The 24,601-nt window shown below is 42.8% G+C and overlaps 1 protein-coding gene across 1 annotated transcript in view; it reads left to right on the plus strand.

Annotated features, from left to right (window-relative positions):
* The window catches only part of EEPD1 (endonuclease/exonuclease/phosphatase family domain containing 1), a 59,310-nt gene that overhangs the window by 19,398 nt on the left and 15,311 nt on the right, over positions 1 to 24,601 (plus strand). Inside the window, exon 2 of the mRNA XM_042888898.1 lies at positions 13,976 to 14,027. Coding sequence (XP_042744832.1) covers positions 13,976 to 14,027 — 52 coding nt within the window. The remainder of the gene's footprint in view (positions 1 to 13,975; positions 14,028 to 24,601) is intronic.

Below are 24,601 nucleotides of genomic sequence, written 5' to 3' on the forward strand. Positions count from 1 at the left end.
ATTTGACACACTTTGAGAAAGAGGCAGCCTTAAACTTCTGCCTTAGGGAAACCATGATGTTTCCTGGTGCGTTCTCGTGCTTTTAATACAGCACTGCTCATCCATGTGCTGAATGTCAGCAAAACCTGTCCAGTTAAGTACATTTAGTTCTGCTGGACTTATGCTGCAAAGTAACAGTGGCTGGTGGCTAGATCTTCCAAGGAGTTTTAAGGTTAGTTCCATTTTTCTTCTCCTAGCAGTTACAACTTTTCAATTCCACGTGCCCCATTTTTGAGTATTGCTGAAAATGCTTTAGGCTTCTGTTCAATTACCCCTGCTTCCATCACCTTCACAAATCGCCTGATGGCCTGCCTTTACATCCCCAAATTATAGTGAAAAATATAGCTAAGAAATATTTCTGCGGAACTTAAGATAAAAATAAGCAGGAAGGCTGTTAAAAAAAATAGGATCCATGATCTAAACAGCAAGGAGTAAATGCTGAAGTAATGAATAATGCATTAAGGTTTTCCTTTAATCTGAAGTGAAAGTCATTCGCACTATATAATGAGTGCTTACGTAATGTATGTGCTTTCATGCACTGTGAAATCTCTAAGGGATGCGATGAGAAGTGAAGTGGTCTAAGAGGACAAGGCGATGGTTCTGTCCCACCTCCGTCTCTGATGTGACACTGGACAAGTATCTTCTCTGCTGCTTCAAGCATATTCTCAGCATTGCTTAAGAAGCGTGTTTCTGAGATCTTCCCCATAGCTGTCTGTTATTCTTTCTCAGTGCCCGGAGCTGATCCAGGTTAATCTGGGAGCTGCCTGTCTGAAGTAAATTGGCTGTGCTTAGATGACTGCTGAATACAGCTTACAGGATGGGAGCAGTGACTGCTTAAAGCATTTTATCTACCGTTACAAGAGAAGGTTGGGCTGTGCCCTCGCTGCCCACCTTTATCTGCTGGGGTCCTTTGGTCATGCACTAGTCCACCAGTGGTAGCATGTGAAGGCTCCAACTTAAAAGCACTCCAGCAGGAAAGCTGCTTGGGGCAGGGAAGTGGTATGGGAACAGATCTACTCTGTGATGTTCTCTCCTGTGCCTGGTCCTGCGTGTGCTGCTGCCCTATGGGGGCCTAAATCTAGGCCACCGGCTCTTCCAGGAGAGCGGATGTGACTTTGGCATGGGGGATGTGGTGCCAGGCGGTGCTGTGTGGTTAGGTTACGTTGTTCAGCAGTCTGCTCTGCTCCTCTGACAAGGTCCAGCCACGCCATTTGATTCTTTGCACGGTGTGATAGCTTATCAGATCGGATCGCTCGGAGATTGACACTGCAGTGCACTCAGCCTTTTTTTTATTATGGTGACAAATACAACGATCGTATTTGTCATAAAGAAGTGGGGAAGTCATTTCCGATGCCCTTGAACTGGCAGACCTGGTTTCACTGTTGTTCTGCCTTGAGGCTCTGGAGACTTTGATGGCAGTCTGGTTGAGCTTTGGTGGAGAACTGCAACTGTTCTGACTTAGAAGAAATGCAGCTGCCTTGCTTTAGTGCACGTTCCTCAACTGCAGGAAGGCATTTACTATGTGTCTCAGTGTACGCAGGCTTTTCTGCAATTACTGACTGAAGGACAGTTAATCTGCTTTCAGAATATCACCAATTTCTGCTAGCAACACAAGCTATTTGGAAACTCTTACTCTGTATACAAATACTTGACAATCAAAAAATGTCACTGGTACCCTCCATGCAATAAACTTCGTATTTTTCTTCAGGAGAAGAAACAGGTCTTTCTCACAAAGCTCTTTATTTCAGAGCATGGGATAACAGAACAAAAAGATTACTGTGATAAGTGAACGTAAAGTAATTCAGCTGTGCTATTTTCTAAGTACATATTAGAACAAGGGAAACACTGTCAGCTCTGTTCCTTCCAGGGAATTTTTAACATGGCACATTAATAAGTCCATGCCAGAAAACAGCGTGCTGCTTAGCAGCTCAGGAGAAGCTCAAATAAAGGCTTAGGCACCCCCATATTCCTAAGGTGTGGTGGGACCATAGCTTTGTGGAGGGTGAGACATCCCTTCTGTAGTATTTGTCAATGGAAAGTTTTGCAAGGCTACATAATCCTCCACAGAGAGCATCTTTGATCTAGATAGCAGCTCCCAACCTAGGAAGCTTGGGAGGCATCAGGTGAGATGGTAATACAGACAGTGAGATAGCAGAGAGGGGAGCACAGAATCTTCTTGGCTTCTTTGCTGAGTATCTCTGACCTTTGAAGAATCTGAAGAATTGTAGCAGGGGAGAGAGAGGAATACATTATTTAACCCACTTGTTTAGTCAGATGTGCCAATAAAGACCGTTGTTGCAGTGTGCATTTGCTGCACGGGGTTATTTTCTTTTATAATGGGTAATACAGTATTATGCACTATAACGGTGTGTAATCTAAGGGAGTGGCTGTAGTGGCAGATGGTAACCCTTCAATCCAGGTCTTGGAGAAACAGGAGTGGGCTGACAGAAACCTTATGAAGTCCTACAAGAAGCACATGGCCTAGCACTGTGGGTGAAACGACCCCTTGCTTTAATACAAGTGGGCAGCTGGCTTCCTTACTCAGAGGCTGGTGCAACACTTGGAGAGGTTATGTTGAGGCACATGGTGTCTTATGTTTTTGGAGGTTCTCAGGATGCAGCTGGGTGAAGCCACAGCTGACATGATATTTCCCTGTGATAGTCACGATGCTGAAGGAGTTGTTGCTTCAGAAGATCCTTTCTGACCAGTGTTTCTTATTTGTGATTCTCTGCTACTTGTGGAGACAGACATTCAGGACTTGGTTGCTGGAGGATTCTTCTCTTTACCATGCTTAATTTCTAGGAGTTTTCTGAGCAGCAGTAGAGAAAGAGTGGATGGTAGTACTCTGTGAAATAGGCCATAGCTTGCTCTGTTATGCACTTTTTCATGCTTTCATTTTGAGCAATCTGTCCCTTCTTAGTGTAGCTGTTCTGGAAAATCATGCCAGCAGTCTGAGCAGATGCTGCTTGGAAGACAGTGAGAATGTGGAGTCTGCCAGTTATCCTGACTTTGAGAACCAGCAAAGGATGACATTGTCTCCTGGATTAGAGTTATAGATATGTGAAGCATCCCCTGGAGGTTTAAATGAAAATCTTTCCACGTCCCTGAGATACTCAGAGCAAAGGCTATGTGAGGTTGTGGCTTTTGGCTAACCTGAAGCATGAGCTGTGTGTAGCCCCTATCACTCTTCAGAGTCATTACTGGAGGAGAAACAACTGGACTGATAGGCTGTCTGGTTTGCTATTTGGGTGAGCCTGTAGATGAGACTTCAAATGCCTGAACAGGGCTCCATTCCCCGTTCTGTTGCAATATAAAGCTGATAGGATATTTTTTGTATTTAATTCTTGCCTTTTAGCTTCTCACCCTTTTGTGACAGGTGCTTTTCTTACCTGATTTGTATTTTCTGCAGGTGTAACCTCAGTAATGGCGGATAGTTGTTTTCTGAACACCAATCTTAGCATTTCTGGTCACCTAAGTGTAGAATCTGTGGGAGCAAAATTCCTTATGATTTGATGTCAGTTCCGTTTGAGTTGTCTGATTTAGTTGCCTTTGGTGGTGTGCCTGAAGGTGACAGGCTGCAAAATGGAGAAGTACCACCTGTGCAAGACTTGGGTTTTCTGCCTTTGCTCCCTCTGGCCTGCTTCTTTTCACAGTTTTCAATTTCCTCACATTTGGAAATGTGTAGTTGACCTTGGTTCTTGGAGGATGCATGCTAGTTCACATGGCTTCAAAGCTTGGGTACCAAATTACTCTGGTTTCATATAATTTTTTTAAAGCAAAGCGGTCAAGTGTCAGTTTTGAGGAAGTCTTGTCTATCATGTACTTTTTCCACCATATGGCATAGATACTATAATGAGAACAATCCAGTTGTTAGCAGTCAATCCTGCCACCATCTGTGTCTGTTGTGCCGTGGATAGATGTGCTGACTGACACATTAAGCCCCACCAAAGTGGAAATATTGCACTGTAAGGGTAGGCCTGCACTGGGGGCTTTGACAGGATAAGACTACAAGAGCGTTGTTTTGTCAGGTGAACTGGTAGATCTATACTGAAAACTACTCATTTGCCAGGGGTAGCAAGGTTTTGGTCACCTTGACAAAGCTTTTCTCTATCCTTTGGCACACACATGGCACATGTGATGCTGACTGAGGTGGATAAACATGGAGGAGGTACATGCAGCTCACGAGGGCTGTGTTTGTGTATGAAGATGTGTTGAGTTTTGTGCTCTTGGCTGTGTTAGCCTGGGCTTTGTGGGGCAGATTTGAGCTTGTATGAATCAGATTGACAGTTATCTGTCTTAGTCATGCCTGATGTGAGCTGTGGATGAGACCTTGCTGGTCAGGACTGTGGACTTACTTTCTGCTTTAAATATCTGCTGGTGCTGGTAATAGTACAGTGCCATGATAATCTTGCAGTAAGCATGTTCAAATCTACATAAATACATACACACACACACACATATATACATATATATGTATTTATATATGTATATGTATATTTATATAGGAATTCCTTGTTACTGTTTATGTCAGTGCTTTCCTTTATGATCACTAATTCCCAAGTCTTACAGGTCATTTCCTTAATATCACTGAAGAAGCCAGAATGGCTCCTAGTGCAGTATATAGATTTTTGGAAGGAAGATGGAAATGAAATGCAGGGGTGGAGGAAGGTTTGTGGGCACTGGAGGGCTGTCCCTTGCTCCTGCAGGGCACTGCAGCCCCAGCCTTGTGTCATGAGCTCCCTGAGCTCTGCTCTGTAACTGAGTTCCACTGGCTTTTAGCCATGCATTGGGAAGTCCTTAAGACATACGTTCTGTCTTTTGTTGTGTATGGTGTTTTGTTTTTTTTTCTTCTTTATTCTCTGCTTATCATAATGGCACACTTTATTTTATCATTTTTCTAGAAATGTCTTTGAATTTCTAAGACAGCAAAAGCTGCTGGTGAAAAGGCTGGTGAAAGTACCAAGGAAAGTATTCTTGACCAAAGCACTGCTCTTGATTTCTCTAGTGCTTGTCTCCCCTCTTCACAGTGCCTCCCTCAGCTGTTTCCCAGTGTCCCTCTGAGCAGCTCTTGCATACATTCTCCTGTTTTACTCTCTGATGTTCAGCCTTTCCACTCCTTACCCAATTCTTCTTTGGCACACAGTCTTCTCAATATGAAACTCACAACTGTGGAACTCTGCCCATGTGTGCCAACTTTCGAGGGTTAATCTCTATGTTAAGAGCATATTATAAAAGACTTCAAAGTTCTGTATTCAGATTCAACCAGGAAGCTTCAACGCTCTTCATGTAATGCCAGACTAAACGTCACTGGCACTCAGATGCCACCAACTGAGTCTTGGTTATGTACCACCAAACTACAGCCTTGCTCTGGGACACGTGTTTAGCAGGGTGACCTGTGTCCAGTAAGGTTTTTAAATGGCAAACATCTCTTGGATGAGTATATGCATGTATGACAAGGTAATATTGCATTAAGTTTCTGAGCATGTGTAAGGAGACAGTAGGAGCTTATAACATATTTAACATATCTTACATCACATTTTATTGATTCCCAAGTTTAACTCTGTTTTGCAGGGACGCAAAGGCATATTCTTCAAATATAGTGCCTGTTAATATTTGCATCCCAGCCCCGCAGAGTTTTATCTGTAGCTTTGTTGTGTGTGGCAGGATGATAGTGTAGCATTATGCTCACTCCCAGACATGCTCAAGTGATTTAATTAAGGACTAGTCAGTTTTTCCAGCAGAATTGGGCTGGAAAAGGTGCCATTTCTGGAACAAGGAGGCCTTACCAGACACGGAATGATTCAGAAGAGCCAGAAAAAGAGCCAAATGCCAGACACCACTTACATTATCAGATAATGCCTATATTTGGAAGCTCTAAGTCACCTTTGATTTTATGGGCTTCTACTTTTTCTTTCAAATCTTGGTCTCCTTCATTGTTGGACAGATTTGAATAATTCTATGCAAGTTCAGTAACTTGCCCATGTCCAGTTTGAATGACTCAGAGGAAATCAGTGTTGCTGCAAACACAACGCTCTTTGTAAGCTGCTGTCTTCCTGCAGGATTATGAGGAAGCAGACCTGCTTTGAAAATTAAAAAAACAACAACCAGTAATTATCCTGAGAACATTATCAATCCTGTGAACATTATATACAGCATTTTCCATAATTTGAAGTCTGTTGGATATAAGACAAATCAGTTTGAAGGTTGATGTTATTTTCTTAGCTGAATATTTTAAGAAATGTGATATGGAAGAGGGAGAATGCATTTCACCACACTACAAATGAAATGAAAAGCCACCCTCTTCCTTTTCATAGTATGTTGGGGTTTTTTTTGTTGTTTGCTCTGTCACAGGTGGTTTGAAACAACTTGTGTATTTTTTCTCAGTAAATATGACTGTCATCAGATTGCGTTTCTAACTTACAGTAGTGTTCTCTTGTGCTGCCTGAATTATGGTGTAGTCAAAGCCTTGGCACAGGAATAATGCGTGAAGGAGTAGGTGGAAGTGGTGATGGAAAAGCCTTCTGTATTGCCCACCCTGAGTTATGAATGATGTTGGAAGTGAAGCTGGGTTACCAGTGTCTGCACCTGATTCCTGTTAGAAGATACATGAAGACAGGCTGCTAAATTCTGTATAATTTCATATGTGCATTTGATTTGCCTGCTTTTTATTTACTGGGCTGCTCCTCTACAATCATTGAATTACTGGCAGTCTCAGGCCCTCTGTGGTTTGATCTCATGCATTTGGGAATTTGAGGATTATTTTCAGCTGCGTATCGATTTTAAAATCTCTTCTTAAATTAAAAAAAAAAAAGTAAAATCAACAAATAATGAGTTAGAACAGAGTGATCCTTTTGAGCCATTTGTCCAATTAACCTTAGCGTCTCAGGAATCGGTTTTGCTTCTGTTCAGTCGAATGCAATGTATCTCAGCCCTTAACAACCAACATCCCTTCCGAGGACCTCGGAAGCCTTTCCACAACACTTAACGTTTGTAACTGCTGCCACTGTCTTGGCATTGCACCAGCTTGCAGAGACACAGTTGGAGAAGTACAGGAAAGGGTAAGTCGGCAGCAGGAGAAAAAGTCTGTGGGATGGCATCCAACTCAGCAAAGCGTTTCCGGAAAGTGCCGTGCATTCCGGGCTGATGCCTGATGTACCCTGAACTGAGATAGGATAGCAAATGTGTGAACATAATGAGCAAAAGTTGAGTAATTGTGCATGCACCCAAAAGGATTCTCCTGTAACTTCCTCTAGTTCAAAAGCTTGAGGTAATCTTCAGAAAGGGAGATTTTTCACTAGAGGAAATTAATGATAGCCATTCTCCTTCTCTCTTTCTTGAAAAAAAAATAATGTCTGTGAGATGATCCCATATCTGGGGGAGAATATAAAGAGGATGCTTCTCTGCTGCTCTTAGTCCTCTATACAGTAGAAAGCTCCAGAATTTACAGGAAGGCTGTGCTGAACATCTCACTACACTGCAGGTACCTTTTCTGGACAAGAAAAGGAATTGTGTTCTAATGGAAATTAGTATCTTTAGAGTCAACAGAGAATCTGGGAGTTTTGTGCAGCTCCCTTCTTAATTTTTCTCTAAATCTCATCTTTATTGTAGCAGCACATTGCAGAGTAATCATGTATTTTCTGCCACTGATTTGTTATCATCAGGAACAGCAATGCTATAAAATAGAGCACAAGCTCTTCTGCAGTGGTTTGGACCGTGAACCAGCCATCCTGCCTTGGTGTTAATGGATCCTGCTCTACTCTCCTTACTGACGTAAGAAATGTCTGTAGCAGCCCAGATTTTGTCCCTTTGGAGAAAGCTTGGAATGGCTGATCCTGAGAGGATGTAAAGAAAATGAGCACATCTCAATTTTCCATCTAAACATCAGGAAGCTTCCATCTAAGCATGAGGAAGCACTTCTTTGCTGTGCAAGTGCCAGAGCACTAGCACAGGCTGCACAGAGGCTGCTGTCTCCTTGAAGATCACCAAAAGCCACGTGGACGTGAGCCTGAGTACCCTGCTGTGGGTGTCCCTGCTTGGGCAGATTGACTCCAGAGCTCCCAGCCAACCTCAGCTAGTGTTGGTTGTGGTTTGGGTTGTTTCATGACCATGCCTTACTGCCTCCCAGGGTGCTAGGGAGAAGTTTGGTGTTCTTGCAGCTTTACTTTCTGCTGTGCACTCGTGCTTTGAGAATATCTGCAGAGCAGGGTTTATGAATCATTGTTCCTCTATTGCAACAGCGTAGCAGTGCTGAGGCCAGAGCATTAGTTAAGCATAAATCAGACCTTTGGTATAAAGGCCATTGGTCCTGCAAAATGATGTCCCCACCTCTGGAGGTGGCGGAAAGAGCATGGCAGGGAGAGATCTGCATGCAAGAGAAAATTAAGAGAGCACTATGGGACCTAGGGAATCGCTGAAATGGGGGGAAAAAAAGTAGTAAACTACTTCAGTTGCCTACAGTCTGTTAGCTTGGATAATGCTGCCATTTTGCCCTCTGATGCTGAGCATCCATAATTCATGTTTTCCCCCTTTTAGTTCCATTACAGCTTCCTTTCTCTCCATAACAAATACTCCAGCCACTCGCATAATGTAATAGGATCCATGAATGCAAACATCGAGGGAGCAGCTTTTGTCCGCCTGGCATTATGCCGGGAATTTGCCTGATGGATTTCAACTTCTCTGTTCCTTCCATTTACTCCTGGTTCCGTTCCCAGCTGCAGAGCCTTGATGTGCTTTTTGTTTTTAAACCTGTGTGAAGGCAAATCAGTGATGACTAGACATCGAGGAACAGCTGCTTTCATCCAAGACAGGAAACTGCAGCAGAGCTCCCCTAAATAGATATGTGTATGTGTATATGTTTGTATCTATATATATGTATACATTTTTCTTCTATATAAATATAAAAGAAAACATGGCTCCCAGGTTTGACCCAGCTTTCTGCTTACTGCAGGTGTATTTTTTTCCTGGGGACCCTTCCATGCTGTTTCGTTGTGTCATTACCTGGCATGCTCTCCCAGCATTATGGTATGGTACCTCCATCCAAGGCTGTCAAGCTTTCTCCACAAGCTCTCTGGTAGCTCCCAGCAGATGTTTGACCTGGCAGAAGGCAGGGTTTTTCCCTCCTTTTAAGGAGTGATTGAGAAGACACAGATGTTTTAGTAGAAAAGGAGAAACTGATTTTATTTCCCTGTCAGACTTCATACATGTAGATGGAGGAAGTTCATGAGGATGAAAGTCATTAAGTCTGCTTTTTCTCTTACTGCTGCTTTTGTTGTTTTGTCTACTTTTCTTGTTACTGTTGGCTTTTTTTTTTTTTCTTTTAAGTTGTTGGAACTTGTGAGGGAAAAGAGAAGTTTGCAAATTGAACACGCCAGCAAAAATTGAGAGGGTTCTTCGTGATGTGTGCATTAATGTGGCCTCTGTCACCACAGCTGGAGGCACGATGCTGAGCTCATTGCCTGCCAGGTCACTGTGTGGTCAGCAGCAGGCAGTGGCACAGCTTGCTGCCCATGGCCAGAGCTGGAGCTGGTGCTCATCTGTGTGCCCTGAGGCATCTCCCGGTGCTGGATGTTGGTCTTGCTGCTGCTGGGGGTCTGCGGCTGCCCAAAGTCCTGGCCTGAGAAGCATGGTCTTGGTTTTTCTCTTTGTGTCACTTTTTGGCTGCTCGCTTTCTCCACCCTGCATGAAAGAAGCCAAAGAAGCACATGTTCAGTTCCTCAGCTTCTGGCTGTATTTAAAACAATTTAAAAAGCAGTTAATCACAGTCCTTAACGTTGCCCTGGCTGCAGTGGGCTGTGACTCCATCTCCCAACCTCCACAGTAGCGCGTAGTTGCAAGAGCCGCTTCCATAACTCATTGCCATGATCACCCTTGGGGTACCCTCAGTAGTTGGTTTCCTCAAGATATCCAGGAGTGTTAGCATAGCTGAGTCATGCTTTTCCAGTGTTGTTTTTTGACTTATGCACATCATTTTTTACAGTGAGGGTAGTGAAGCATTGGAGCACGTTGCCTAGAGATGGGGTGGAAACCCCATCCCTGGCAACACTGGATGGAGCTCTGAGCGACCTGATGTAGCTGTAGATGTCCCTTTTCATTGCAGGGGAGTTGGAACAGATGACCTTGAAGGGTCCCTTCCAGCTCAGACAGTTCTATGATCTAAGGGGAGCCTTGTTCTACCCCACATGGGGCTGTCATCAGACTTCAGTTGTGAGTAGCTCTTCTGGATGTTTAAAAGATCTATTCAGGGATGTGTAAATCTACCATAAAACTTCACCGTGGACCAAGAAATGGTTAGGGGATCTTAAGAACAAATGGAAGAAGTTTATGGAGTGGAAGGGAGGAAGGAGGGAATGATTTATTAATGCTTAAAATAATTGTTTGTGGATGAGTAGTTTTTGCATAGGCTGTTTATAATAATGTCTGTGAGGGCTGAAACTACATGATCTTTGTGGTGCTTTTCAACCCAGGCCATTCTATGATTCTAGATGAAGTGAGATTTGATACAGACATTCTCAGAGGAAGGGTCCAGAAAACAAAGAGAAGTTAAACAGCTTTTTTTGATGTTGTTAACTTTAGTCAGGCTTATGGGCTAATAGAAAGCATGGAGTTTTTGGAAAAACCTCAAGCCCTGAGCAAAGACTTATAACCTTGCAAAGTGAAGTAAGATTGCTTCTTGGTTCACGCTGCTGACAGATGAGAAGCCCAGCTTGGTGTACAGGCTGCTGTTGAAAGTAGAAAGGCCCACAGAAGATCATTACTTGCCCTGCACCGTGTACTGTAAGGGACCACAAGCAGGAGGCAGCCAGCAGAGCCAGGGGGTGGTTCTTAGGAAGGCCCTGACTTTCCCTTTTGCAAGAGCAAAGGCAGCTTGTATGCAGTGGCAATTCAAGCAGGGACGTGAAGTGCGGTGCAAAGATGCGATGATGGCTTGTGGTGAGCGGGAATGCCCCAGCCAGCAAGGAATGTATCAGCAAGTCTGTGGTAGTGGAAAAAGCCTTAATTATTCCTGCATAGGATAGATGGGATTCAAGCGAGGAGCCCAGTCCTACTTCTTAATAACCAGAATACTTTCAGGAAAGGATTGCAACACTGCCCAGAGGAGCAGAAATGTTGTGTAGCTATAGGCATTCACTCAGCACCGTGACTAATCTTCTGGAAACTCAAAGGAATTCCCTTAGAGAGGGAATGCCATGCATCACCCTCAGCCAAAAAAAGAAAAAGTCACGTGTTTCCTTGACATCACATCATGTTTGTGTGTTTTTACTGCTGTAGGAAAGTTCTTCGTTCTGATCACTGCATGCTTTCAAGTGTTTTGAGTATGGTCAAGGTGCAAGGATATTAAATTTGAGTAGTTTTGTTTGAACAGATCACAGAGCAATGGGGTCAGGAAGTACTTTTAGAATAGTTTCAGATACAGCCAGGGCCGCTTTCGTCATGTCAGTACAGTTACTTGCAGTGTGGATCTATTACTAGTGTACTTGAAAGCTGGTGGATTAGAGCAGGTGCTCTGGTAAACAAAAGGTTTTTTTTAGAGAACTCATTTTTCTTCAGCTTTTCTCATGAGTTAGTGTTCACTTACTGAGGTTGAGGATGAAAAAGACCACAGGGTACGTGAACAGAGCACATAAAGGCAGCATTGAACAGACAGCAAGAGCTTGGAAGCAGTGTGATCTTCTAGTAACTGGCTTTGCCTTTCTGCTACATCAGAACTGTCCCCCAGTTGCCAAGCAGCAATGTTCCCTTCTGCTCTGAAATCCTCAACGGACGTGTAAGCTACAAACAGCGCATGTGGGTATGTGCTGCTTCCAGTATTGTGGGATTGCTGGAGTGCCTAAATAAACAGCTTGATTTTTTTTTCTTTTTCTCCAAGCATGAAACCCCCAGTGCAGCATCTTTGGAAGAAGCTGCATGTCTAAGCTGACCTTGCAGAAAGCAGCACGTTGAAACATTACCTGGAGTTGCTGAAAGAGATAGCAGTAAATAACTGGCTATCAAGCACAATTTTCCAGACAGTGGTTCAGTGACAGTGCTCCAAGGAAAGAAGCTTCTTGTGTGATATATGAAGGGTGTATGTCACCTGAGTGGAAAACAACAAGGAGATTTCAGAAGATACTTAAAAAACATTGATCTCTATAAGTTTAGAACAGGAGATGAAAGTCCTTCCTTAGTGAGAGTCAAACACGAGCCGTCAAAACTGTTGTTGCAAATCTTGCAGCAGCTTAGAATTCACTTTTGCTGCATCTCTGCAGGACGTGAATGTTTAGAGGGGAGCTCTTCACCTCCAAGCAAGACAGCATCCCTGTAAATATGATGAGATAAAGTGAAAAGGATTCATGCTTCTTATTTTATTACTTGCTTTTCTGTAACTTGGTGTAAATTGTTTTAAATAAAAACACACTGGCTTAAGGAATTTCTGTGGGACTTTTTGACTGTAAATGGGAGGGTAGAACTGTGCAATGAGATGTTTATCTCTACTTGTATACTTGCATTTCGTCTGTCTACTTTGTCTTTCTTGTGCAGCTGTTGAATGTCAGGTAGTCCACAATTAATGTTTGTGAAACAGATCAGTAAATTGTTAGAAGCATTCAACAGCAACATTGATGAATTTTTCCTTTAATGATCAAACGTTCAAAGTGTCGGGCAATGACTGCCTTCAAAAGGAAAATAAAAAAGTAATTTGCGTAATTACAAAGCCCTTGTACAGCATTTGAAAGGGGGTGACAAATTGCTAGCTTTCACTGTACACATGGATGTGAAGCAGTCTTTGTAGAACTCCCACTGGCTGTCAGCACTCTGAATTCTCCATGCATGCATGCTAGACTTTCTCCCTCTGTGCTTCTCCAAAATGTACTGCACCAGAGGCTGGGCACCCAACACTAAGAGGTGAGCCCCGAATTCAGAGGCAGGCCTTGATCATGGCTATATCAATACCACCTGTGTTATTTGGAGAGTAGTGATATCCATGATGTGTGGGCAAGATTCAAGGCAGTGCATGTTCTTACAGTATTTTTAAATGCCGTCTCTCATTGCTTCTGTAGTTCAGCAGAATACCTTTTCTTTCTGATTATCTCCCTTTTCATAGAATCATAGAATCACAGAATGGCCAGGGTTGGAAGGGACCTCGAGGATCATCAAGCTCCAAACCCCCTTCCACAGGCAGGACCAGTTTATAGTTACTCATTAAACTGACAGTGAAAATGTAGATGTGGTACAAGGTTCTTTCACATACCTTGGTTTAGCAATGATTTTATCTGAGTAACTGGTCTTACAGGGCAAAATCCTGCTGGGACAACTTGTTAAACGCAGTTCAGTGAACAGGTTTTAGCCTCTAGAGGCAAACTTAGGAAAGATTCAGTAAGTGAGGAAGTTCGGTTTGCTTAGCAAGTGGCCTTGCTGGAACAATTATTGATCAGTCTCTATTAGCCCAATTTCAAACAGTTATGCATGTTTTCCTCCTATCTCCCTCAAATTTCTTGAGGGTTGTCTTTGTTACTGTATCTCATTTGTAATACTGTAAATCCCTGGGAATGGCTATTGCTGAAGTCATGGAAGTTGTTGATACTGAAGAACTGAGTTGATGAAAAATGATAGAAATGTTTATACTCTTTCCCTGTGTTTCCTGTTCAGAAGGTCCTTCAGTGTTAACTTAGGGTATTGAAAGTGTAATGATCAATGCAGTTTCTTTGTGAATCAGATTCAGATGTGCACGTAAGGCAGAAACCAGAAAATCTCTTTGGGACAGCTAAATCAAAGCAAAGTAACACTGTTTCTCTGTTCCTTTGTTTTATTATATCCTGAGTGCTCTTTCATCTATACTTCTATAAGCTTCTTCCAAGTGTGAAACTGAAAGGAGAAGTTCAGTTCTGCTGTTACTTGTGTTTCTGTAATGCTTGCAATGGAGTGATTCACTCTCTTTTTCTGTTTGTTTTTTTTCTTACAGTATCAAGCTTTTGGCTGTGCAGGAGCTGCTTGATAGAGAAGCACTGGAAAAGGTATTTAAAATGTGTTTAGTACAACAGTAGTAATAGCTTGGAGCTCTTAAAGCACTCTGTGTTGGTAGGATTTCTCAACACTGTGGAAAATCATGTGGCATAAAACAGGACCTCTTTCGACCTCCATAGCGCACGTAGTTGAGGGGGCAACACTTTGTCCGAGTTGTCTGGTTTTGGTGTTTTTAAAATAATCTTGGAAGGTTTACAGCCACTCCTCTTGCAAAACAGGATAATATTACCAAACTGTCATTGTGTGCAGTAGTCAGCTTCTCTGGCATCTCACACCCAGTATATTTCTCACCTTTTCGTCAGACGTTCACCTCCCCTTGGCCCAAGGCCTCCAAAAACAAGGCTTAGCCAGAACAAATGACCTGGTGGGAATTGCTCTTTTTGCCATTATTTGAAGCTGTGCAGGAAGCTCTTCAGAAAAACTCTGCAACAGAAAAAGGATCTTTCTAAATTGAGCTCTGAATATTTGACATCTGCTTTTATACATTGCCAAGTTTAAAGAATTTAAAAGCCCAGTTTACCCCTCTGGAAAACAACACTATGGAATTATGTAAGTCTAAAGAAATTTAGTTGTCTTTATTTGTTAAATACAGGAGGCTAAAAGTAGGCTAGAACAAGATTCCTTGCTCTTGCAGGTTCAGGCTTGAGAATGCATGCTGAGTTTTATATTTGTAAATCATATATCTGCACGATATTGCAGGAATGCAGAATATTATCAAATAATATTTTAGTATTCATTACAAGATTGATTTTCAGCTGGTTTCTTTTTTCATGGGAAGATTTCTGTAAGTTAGCTGTGGACATAATAACCTAAAATTATTGCACCACAATTTCTAGTGTGTCATTATTTCCTTGGCTACAGTGATCTGTGTTGTTTTCCCAGTATATATAGTCTTACATATTTTATTATTTTTACGTGTTTTTCCCACCTTGCCTACTGAGAGTGATCCCACCATGAGAAGCTTTGTGGTATGCAAAAAGATAACTTGTTAAATTTCCAAAACCCTGATGTTTGTCAGTGGAAATTTGGCCAAAAGTCTTCCAGTAATTTTTGCATTTACATTGAGAGTTGCGAAGACAGAAGTGGTGATAGGGTATAATTATAGGTCCTGGCTCTGAACCAGCTTGTCTTACCCTTGGTGCTGCTCATCAGGCCTTTGTCTCTGTGGAGTGCTGCTGGCACCTGTAAGTACCACAGCAGCCCATTAATTAAACAGGAAAATAATCGATGATCTCTGCGAAACAGCCAGGTCACATGAGAATAAAAGAGTCATCTCTACTTGGAGGAAATTCTGGGTGGAAATAGGGATTGTGTTTGTTTTGGCCACAGTCCCTCAGGCCGTCCCAGCAGGTACCCACATGGCGTGGCAAGCGTGTGTACTTGCTAACCCAGCTCACCCTGGCTGTCACAGGATGGTGTTGCTGACATGTTGGCATTCCTCTGCTGCAGAACGGCCACAGACTTTTGCCCAGGGCAGTCATGAATGCAGGTGGCAGGATGCCAGGTGGTAGCTTGCCTCTATGACAGTCTCCTTCCCACAAGGGTGTGAGGCCATCCAGGCTGCAGAGAGAAGTATTTTAGGTACCCAGGTGTGCAGATGTGCCTCATCCTATAAGGAGCTTCATTTCCTCTGCCAGGAGCACAGCTCTGCATCTTTCTTTTTAGATAATAACCAGAGTGAGGCACCTAGCCAGGTGACATTTCACACTGGTTTCTGTTACAGTATTTAAATCCGTTTTGCATTTCCTAATGCAACAAGTATGCAAAAACAGCTGCAGTCATTGGTGCTTTATGCCAGCAGACACATAGGAAGAGTTGTCTTCAGAATACTTTTTTCTTTGTTTTGCTACTAACTTTGTGTTTTCTCTTAAAGGCACTGCTGATAAAAATCTTGGGGCCACATTCTCAGCTGTAGTAAATTAGCTCACCTTTGCTTAGCAGAGATAGTTAAATTTGTGTTTGTTGTTCCTCCAACCTGCGTCTGTAGAAGGAAGTAGTGATGGTGCTTTTGGGTTGGACTTCTCCATTCTTCTGCATATTTTGTGTGCACATACTTCATCTTTTAGTTTGGGATAGACCAGCAGACTTCCTGTGGTCTGCAATACAGGCTCAGGGTGAGCAGAAACCTCTGCAGTATTTCTTCCAGTAAAAGCAACACTTCAGTGTGTGTGGAGCAGGAGACTAAACTGAAATGGGTAGCAATGCTCCCATTAGCTGCAGTCAGCCTTGGATCAGTACTTCCATGCAATTAAATTTGGGTGTGGGTGTTATCCTTGACATTTGCTGTGATTTTGTGTTTCAGTCACCTGTAAGTAGTTCATTTGCATCTGGCTGTATCTCTGTGAAACTCACTGTTTAGCTAAAATACAGAGCTAAAAATATCCTTGTATTCTGTCAAAAGTTTCCTCCAGCAGCCCTCCAGGCATTAACTCTGTTTCTTGAGTTCGTCTCTCTGCCTTGAGAGTTGAGTTACTGTGGAAAGTGAAATAATCTGTACAACAGCTTTCTATTTAGTAAACCACTGGTAGCATTTTATAAGGTAAGCTTTCTTTTGGGATCAAGTAATGGTAAGCCATTATGTTCCTAATTGTATATTAATAAATAAGTACATCTGCTGTTACTTGAAATGAGAAGGGACCATTTACTCCAAAGATCAAGCAGTTTGCCAATTTCCCACCCAGTAAGCACAAGTTGTGTAATTCCGTCTGCTCAGCACTTTTTAGAAGCGTGGAATTCATTTACAGAATGACAATTGTTCTGCTTGCTGTGAGAAGTGATTTAGAGATACGCTGGGCAGGCTTATGCAAGATAGGAGTTGGGGTGAGAGCTGTCATTTTTTTCAGGGATAACGTTGAAGTTGATAGGTTTCCAAGCTGCAAGTTTCATGTCAAACTCTGTGCCACTGATTGCAAATTTCTGTTTTGGGAGCTTGGTCCAAGAGGTCAGTGAAACAAAAGAAAGAAGAGAAATTAATTACCAATAGGCTTACATTCTCTGTTTGGGGATTTTCACCTTCACTGGTGAAGCTTTGGAAGTCACAGATACAAAGGGGTTGAAAGTCCTTTACCTGGTGCTGAGGTCCTGTAGCTATGAAGTGTAGGGTACATGAGTTAGGCACCAGATGTGGCCACATAGCTTCTAGATGACTTAATATAGAAGAGATCTCTTCCATCTCTTGGCCAAACATTATGTGTTTGTCCACAAGGCACTAATGCTGGTGTGGACACAAAGAGTTGGGATGATAAAATGAGTAAACTGATCAGGCTTCTCCAGATAACTTTTTCTTCCTCGTACAAAAAAGTAATTTCTTTCCTTGAAGAGAGCATCTTTATTCCATTGAATGAAAAAGGAAGCTTAGCAAATGTAAGCAAGCAAATGCTAGAATCTGTGCTATTTTTTCTGACTTTTTCCTCAGCTGCGCAGGCAACAGCTGGAATTGTCTCCTGTGATGGGAATCCCATTTCCTATGTTTTGTCACTCATAGGAAAGAGTAGATGGCTGTATGTGGGTGATGCTCCCTACATACAGTGCCTCCCTGCCATGCAGAATTTTCATACCATGTCTGAGGAGTCAGTGAGCCACAACTGAAGTGACACCAAGGAGGTGGCATTATTTACTAAGAGAATTTAGTATTCTGATAGGTAGCTACCTGCCAGCAATCAGAAGCGGGTCTTGTCTGAGGGGAAATGCCTTTAGGTGTTGAACAGGGTGAGTAATTTTATCTACTTTTACCGGGTAAAACCCAAGAGATCAGGACAGGAGGGGGTGCTTCTTTCTTTTCCTGTGGCATCACGCTAACAGTGAAATTTCAGCTACTGTGAAAAATGAGCTTATAAATGCTGAGCTGCCCTGTGCAATCCCTGCTGTAGTGTTTGCCTTTCTACACGGCGCGCAGAGAATTTTAACTAGAAATTTGCTTTTGTTTTCTTGATCCAGTGTACTGTTTCCTCCAGATATTATCTGAACATAAAAAGTATGACGTCAATTGAGGTTCCAGAATTTCCAGTATGAAATGAATCTGCTGGAAGTTTTTTATTTATCTTTTGTCTGCTTTTGAGTAGATTGAGCCAGATCAGTGCTTAATCGTGATTAAACCCATTGTAATCTCCGTTCTTTATAAAATCCCTCTCAGAGCCAGGCAGGTTGTTTATGTGGGAAAGGCTATCCGTAGGAGCGTTGCAGTGTTTGGAAGAGAGCTCCTGTTTTCCATGTATATGGGTAAGCACAAGCTGTGTGTTCACTCACTAGTTGTAGCTGCACTGTAATAGGCTTCACACGAAGCAGTTGGTCACCAGAGCCATGTGTCTGGCCCATCATCTTGGTTAGGATGCTAAGTGGCTGCTCATGTCCTAAATGCTGCCCTTGCAAGCAAACCTTAGTCTTCGCCTTCAGGCCAACCTGGGTGCTGCCACTGATGATTCCTGTGGGAAGCACAGGCCATCCCCACTGCAGGTTCTGTGACTGCTGTCTGAGATCTGCAGGTTAAACCACTTGGAGTGTAGCTGTTGCCTGTGCAGCCAAAATAACCTGTGTTGTCCCCTATGGGGACAGGCTGAGGGAGCTGGGCTTGTTCAGCCTGGAGAAAAGAAGGCTGTGGGGTGACCTCACTGCAGCATTTCAGTACCTGAAGGGAGCCTACAGAGGGGAGGGGAATCAACTCTTTGAAAGGGTAGATAACTGCAGGACAAGGGGAAATGGTTTCAAGTTGAGGGAGGGAAGATTTAGGTTGGATGTCAGGGGGAAATTCTTTACAGAAAGTGGTGAGGTGCTGGAACAGCTGCCCAGAGAGGCTGTGGATGCCCCATCCCTGGAGGTGTTCAAGGCCAGGTTGGATGGGGCCCTGGGCAGCCTGGTCTGGTATTAAATGTGGAGGTTGGTGGCCCTGCCTGTGGCAGGGGGGTTGGAGATTGATGATCCTTGAGGTCCCTTCCAACCCTGGCCATTCTGTGATTGTCACCACTGTTGAATCTTCTGGAGAGCAGCACCTTGCAGCAGTCTCTGAGAGAGAGGGCTTGTCCTAGCCTCTTGCAATCTTCCTTGGCTTTAGAACTACTGATTAAAAATATAAGGTAATTGACAGTGAATGAATTAGTCACTGGAGAGCAGTTGAATTTACTGTTCTCAGAACTGTCCCTTCCGGAAAGAGGTTGACCCCTTTGAAACTTAAGTATGCTAGGATGTTCCCTACAGTAGCAGTCTAGCTTTCAGAGAGCAAGAAAAGGAGATGTGGGCTATGCCATCTTCCTGTTGTCTTTCTTTCCTTTCTCTTGCTTGCAGCCTGTGCACAGATAATGCTCAGCAGTGCAATCTTTTTTAGACCTCATCCCTAGATCCAGAAGCCTCTGGGTAAAGGGAAGAATACCTAGTATATACCTATGCCACTAAGCTGGTTTCAGTTGATTGGAGCACAAGGCCATGGTTTCTGTCGCAGTAACTGTTAGGGAAACCACGAGCTCAACCCAGACTTTACCAGGGTGTAAGGGAAATGTGTAGAAGTTAAAATGCAATTGAAGTGTATCATATGGATGTGAACATCAACTTTGCTCTCACTCGGAAGTGACATACCTGATGGCATTCAGGGGAATCACAGTGTTCTGCTATTGAATTGTTGACACCACTTCTTGCAGTATGGGAGGCTTCTTCCAGGTTATCCCATCCACGTGGTCTGCAGCATGGGAAGCACATGATCTGTGCGACTTGTATCTCTGGCTTATCTTGATTGAATGTTTTTTTTCTGGTTGTTTTCCATCTTTTTTCTTACGAAGCATTGCTATGCACATTACTGGGAGCCATGGAGGGCACAGTGGCTCCTCAAATGCCTTTCTTTAGGAGGTGCTCTGTTATTCTGTCTGGAAGCATAGCTGTGCGTCTGTGACAGCTAGTGATATGGACACTGCTCCTTATACCAGATGGGCTTTTTTTTGGTGAAGCATCTACTTTGGTCCCAAGACAGAAGCTGATCTCATCCGTCAGTTAAATCATTCTTTATGCTTCCAGACCAAGGAGAAATGGAAGATGTATGATTACAAATGTGTTTAAGTTTTGTCTGTGAGTAATATGAAGAGTCCTTGATCTGTCATTTTTTCCTTGCTTTTTTTTGTAAGGTGGCAGAAGACAAAACCAGTTCATAGAACAGGACTGTTTCTTTTCCCTGTTTAGTAGTTTGTCACAGCAGCAAGAGTTTTGTAATGGCATCCTAAATCTTTTCTTTTTTTTTGTCTGCTGATGTGAATTAAGTAATGTGTGTGCTCTCTATGGGGAGCCAGAGTTCATTGCATCTATTTGAGCAGAGCTTTGGTCAGGACTGGAGAACAGTGTGTGGCCCCTATGGGAGGGGTGGGTGCTGCAGGGTGAAGACAAAAAACCAGCTATGACATACAAACCTTTAAATAAAGAATGTGCTGTTTCAGAGAGGAATGAGTGTCCAATCAGACTCCTTAAATTAAGAACTAGAAGGGTGAAAAAGAATTAAGAAGAAGCGTATGAGATTTAAAAAAGAAAGGTGAGATGATGTTCTAATGGTAGCAGCCTGAAAGAGATGCTCCTAATAATAAATATCCAAGAAATAAATAATGGAATAGGATACAAGACAGATACAAATAGCTTTACAGAAGGTGGCACAGTGTCCTGTAATGTGGTGTAATCAATGCCTGAGGGAAGAATAAATGTTTGAGACTGGTAATGGTTGAATCGTATTATATTACTCTTCTCTTCCTTGTTTTTGGGTTCTTATCATGAGAGAGAATGTTTGTTCTAAACAAAGATGTAAACTAGGCAGGGAAGATGGTAATATAACAGTTGGAAGTAAATATGAAAGTAAAATGCCCTGTGAAATGGAGGTCTTTATAGAGGAGGTGACCAAACTGACACAGTAATGAGAGCTGTTCCTTTGTCACAGTCAGAGCAGTTCTCCTAACACACTGCTTTATTCTTGCTCGTGATGCATATCAGCACAGTCCAACATTGCCTCTCTGTATATCCCAGAAGCTTCAAGAAAAGAAATCTTACTTGCATCTGTAGAAATGAGTAAAGTTTGTCATTGTAGAGGATTGGGACCTAGCTGGATCCTGTGCTTGTGCAGCTTTCCTTGATAAATAACATTCAAAACTGTCTGATTGCCCCATTCCCTTGTGTTCTTTCTTTGTGTTGGCACAATGTCTTCCCATAACTTCTCCTTTGGCTCAAGGCTGTGTGCAGGTAAGCAGATTCAGATCATGGCAAATAGCTCACTGGATTCATTTGTTTGGTTTTAACTGGCGAACAAGAAACCTGTTCTTAGCACTCTTGGGTCTCATGTTTCATAGGCAGACTTTTATTTACCTTCTATATGAAGGGCTGAGTTCTGATAAGTTGATGTTCAGCTCTTGTAGTCGTGGTGTGTGCTGGGTGAGTGAGGTTGCTGTCCCAGTGGTATGGTTTTGCACTACACTGTGGAAGTCGATAGGAGCTTCCTAGTTGCACGAGAAAACTATTGGCCCAGGGACTAAAAATAAAAGAGAGTTCTCAGAAAGATGCTGACTGCTGGCTGCCTGCTGCCTCATATCTAGTTCAAATGAATGCACAGGTTAGCTCTCCAGACATCTGCCGTGCAAGCTGTGGCTCTGTAAAATGGTAGCCACGATCATAGGATCATAGAATGGTTTGAGTTGGAAGGGACTTAAAGATCATCTAGGCTCCAGCCTCCCTGCCATGGGTATGGTACAGCATGAAGTGCTTCTCTGTGCTCTGGCTAAGTATTCAGTAGCACACCTCATGGAGGACTTGGAGCTCTGGTCACTGCTTCAAGCACTCTGTGTAGCAGTACGCTTGTAATATTAAAAAACAATTAAAAAATCTATTGCCTCGTTGCTTTAATAATCTCAGTAATACTTCGCTAAGCAGATGCGTGTGTTCCCTGAGAGATGCTCTGTGCTTCTTTTCTGATGGCTGAAGTGGAAGCAAAATGGAACTTGTCTTCTTTGTTTGGAAATAATGAGACGGAAAAAATGAATAAGCAACTGAACATTTACAGCAGGCAGCATAGTAATAAGTAAATAATTCATCTGTGTTGTGGCTATGATTTTAGCAGAGCCAACCAGTTGAGCAGACTGCTTTATAACAATATGGGGAAAGTGCTTGAACTCAACCACTCATCTCCTGTAAAAGCAGCTTGATGAAAAAGATACCCTTGTAATCATGAGGGTTTCTTTTTTGTTCTTCTTTATAGCATATCAGCTCCCTTAGCATGCCATTATGCTGTTAATGATTATACTGCCTACTTATGCAGACAAAAACACTTACTTGAAAAGGCTTCAGGAAGGAATTGCAAGGCTTTATGCCCATCCTTGATAGGCACTTGAGCCTTAATTCTGGTATTATGTTTAAAATAATGTTCTTAAGAGTAAGAAAATAGGTCTTCAGGAAGAGTCTTCTGCAAAATAACTCTGTCCCATGAAGCACAAGGAAAAAGCTTGGCTTGTAGCAGAAACATGAGAAATTAAAAGCCTGCAAAACTGCTCGTGTGCACAAGTTGGCCAGTATGGATGTTCTCCTTCGTAGCAGAAAGGCAGCATAGATTTCTGCCAAGCACAAATTATGATTGCTTCCTGTTAAATGAAAGCCTGACCGAAAGATGTTTCATGCTCTATTTTGACAGCATGCAGTTGAGCATTGGGTATCCACCTTTAACAGTGCCCCCAGCACTTAAGTTACTGCGTTGCCTCTCGGTTATTTCAGTGCTCTGCACCAAAGCTTTCCATGTCTTCCTTTTCAAACTCTATAAAAAGACACTGTTTATATAAATAATAATAACTGGTGTTTAGAATGAAGCTGGAAGGACACGCCAGTGAATGATCTGAATTGTTGTCCCAGGAACACTGTGATTAAAAGATGAGCCCAGAACTGTTTTTATGGGCTGCAGTCTGTTTTTTCAATCATATTGTCAAGGATAAAGAATGTAATTTCCTCTCAGATATTACAAGGAATTAAGCAGTCGAGTGACTGTGGTGAGCTGTATGTAATTCATCTGGGAGGACAGTGCAGAAGCTCACTGTTGAGTTTTTCCAACGTAAGTACTCAGAATGGAAAACAACTAACTTGAGGGTGCAAACTGATGTTCCTACCACTCTCCAACCGATCCTTTAAAGCCTCATTTAAAGAAAAAATAAAAATCCACTTTGATTCAGACAGGTTTGTGTTACGGAAACAAATCGTTATAAACTTTTGATAGTTGAGATAATGTTAAATTTATCGGCATAATTATTTCCCGCACATTCATGAAGTACAATGGGTGAGTAATACAGCAGCTGCAGAACGGAGCCTCGTGTTCCAGTTTGGTTCAAATCCATGGGCTGGCTCCAAACACAGCTGAATTCATAAAGGTGCTCAGATACGTCCTGCAAAGGTGATGTGGATCCGTGCTTTGCTTTAGTGTTCCTCTTGTGACTAGAGCTATGTCTCTGTGTGTGCTCAGAGTTACCCTGATCTCGACATCTTAATTGCTTGACTGTGCTGGACATAACTAGGCTTGGACAGTGAGCTTTCCTCATCCTGGCTCCTCTGAGGAACTCAACCCAGGAGGTTTCCTTTTTTCTGTATTGAACTTAGAAATGATCTTTGCAGCAGAGTCTGGAATTCAGGACAAAGGTTGCCACGTAGCTTTTGGATGATGAGGCTCTGGCATGGTAGATGCTTGCTCTCCAGCCCATAACGTGGTGCTTGAAGCTGTCAGGAGCTAAAAAAAGAAATCTTTCTTCTGTGGATGTCTCTCTGAAATACTGGTCTGCTACGTGAGAAGCAGAAGCAGTGTGTTTTCCAGACAAGACTGAACTATGCTCATTGTACCTAATTGAGAGAACAGGGATTGGTTGCACAGCTGGAGCCTCGTGCTGGAGGTAGGGCAACAGAAAACTTCAATCAACTTGCATCACACTGGGTCTGGAAGGAGCTCATATTTTCCAACATGGATGTGTGTGTATGCATGTTATCACAGCAAACAAGCTTTGTCCATGGTGATGGTGCCTGTAGATGCAGTTTTATGCGTGAAGAGGGACGCTGGTCAAGGCTGCAGCTGGATGGGCAGTGCTCAAGTGCTCTGCCTCTGTTTTGCTGCTCGCAGTGAGTTTCTGTTTGAGGGATGCATTCAATAATGTTTGCAAAGAGCATGGAGGATGGCTGGACTTAGTCATCAATCTTAATGCTGTGATTTAGCTCTAGGAGCGATGAGCCAGTGAGTACAGAAAGGAAGATGTTGCCCCGGGTCCAGATGACATGGCATGAACAGGACGCACTAACATGGCAAGATGGGCTGATAACCTTGCCAGGAGTAACTCCACATCTGTGGCGTGTCCAATAGATTTCTTCCTTATCTTAGCTTTCATCATACAGTTTTTCTCCTAAAGTTTGTTACTTGGCTTTTATAAACCACGCCTTTCTTCACTGTAAAGTTATTCATGATAGGAAGTGCAATCCTTTTCCATAACAAAACGTATCAATATATCTGAGACCTTTGTTGTCTGTGGAGTTTTGTTCTCCTTTGAAAATACCAATAATTATCTGTCTGGCAGGCCTCCATCTACCTGCCAGG

Source organism: Lagopus leucura, unplaced genomic scaffold (assembly GCF_019238085.1).
Source record: "Lagopus leucura isolate 7727_CA_CO unplaced genomic scaffold, USGS_WTPT01 Super-Scaffold_100157, whole genome shotgun sequence".
NCBI lineage: Eukaryota > Metazoa > Chordata > Aves > Galliformes > Phasianidae > Lagopus > Lagopus leucura.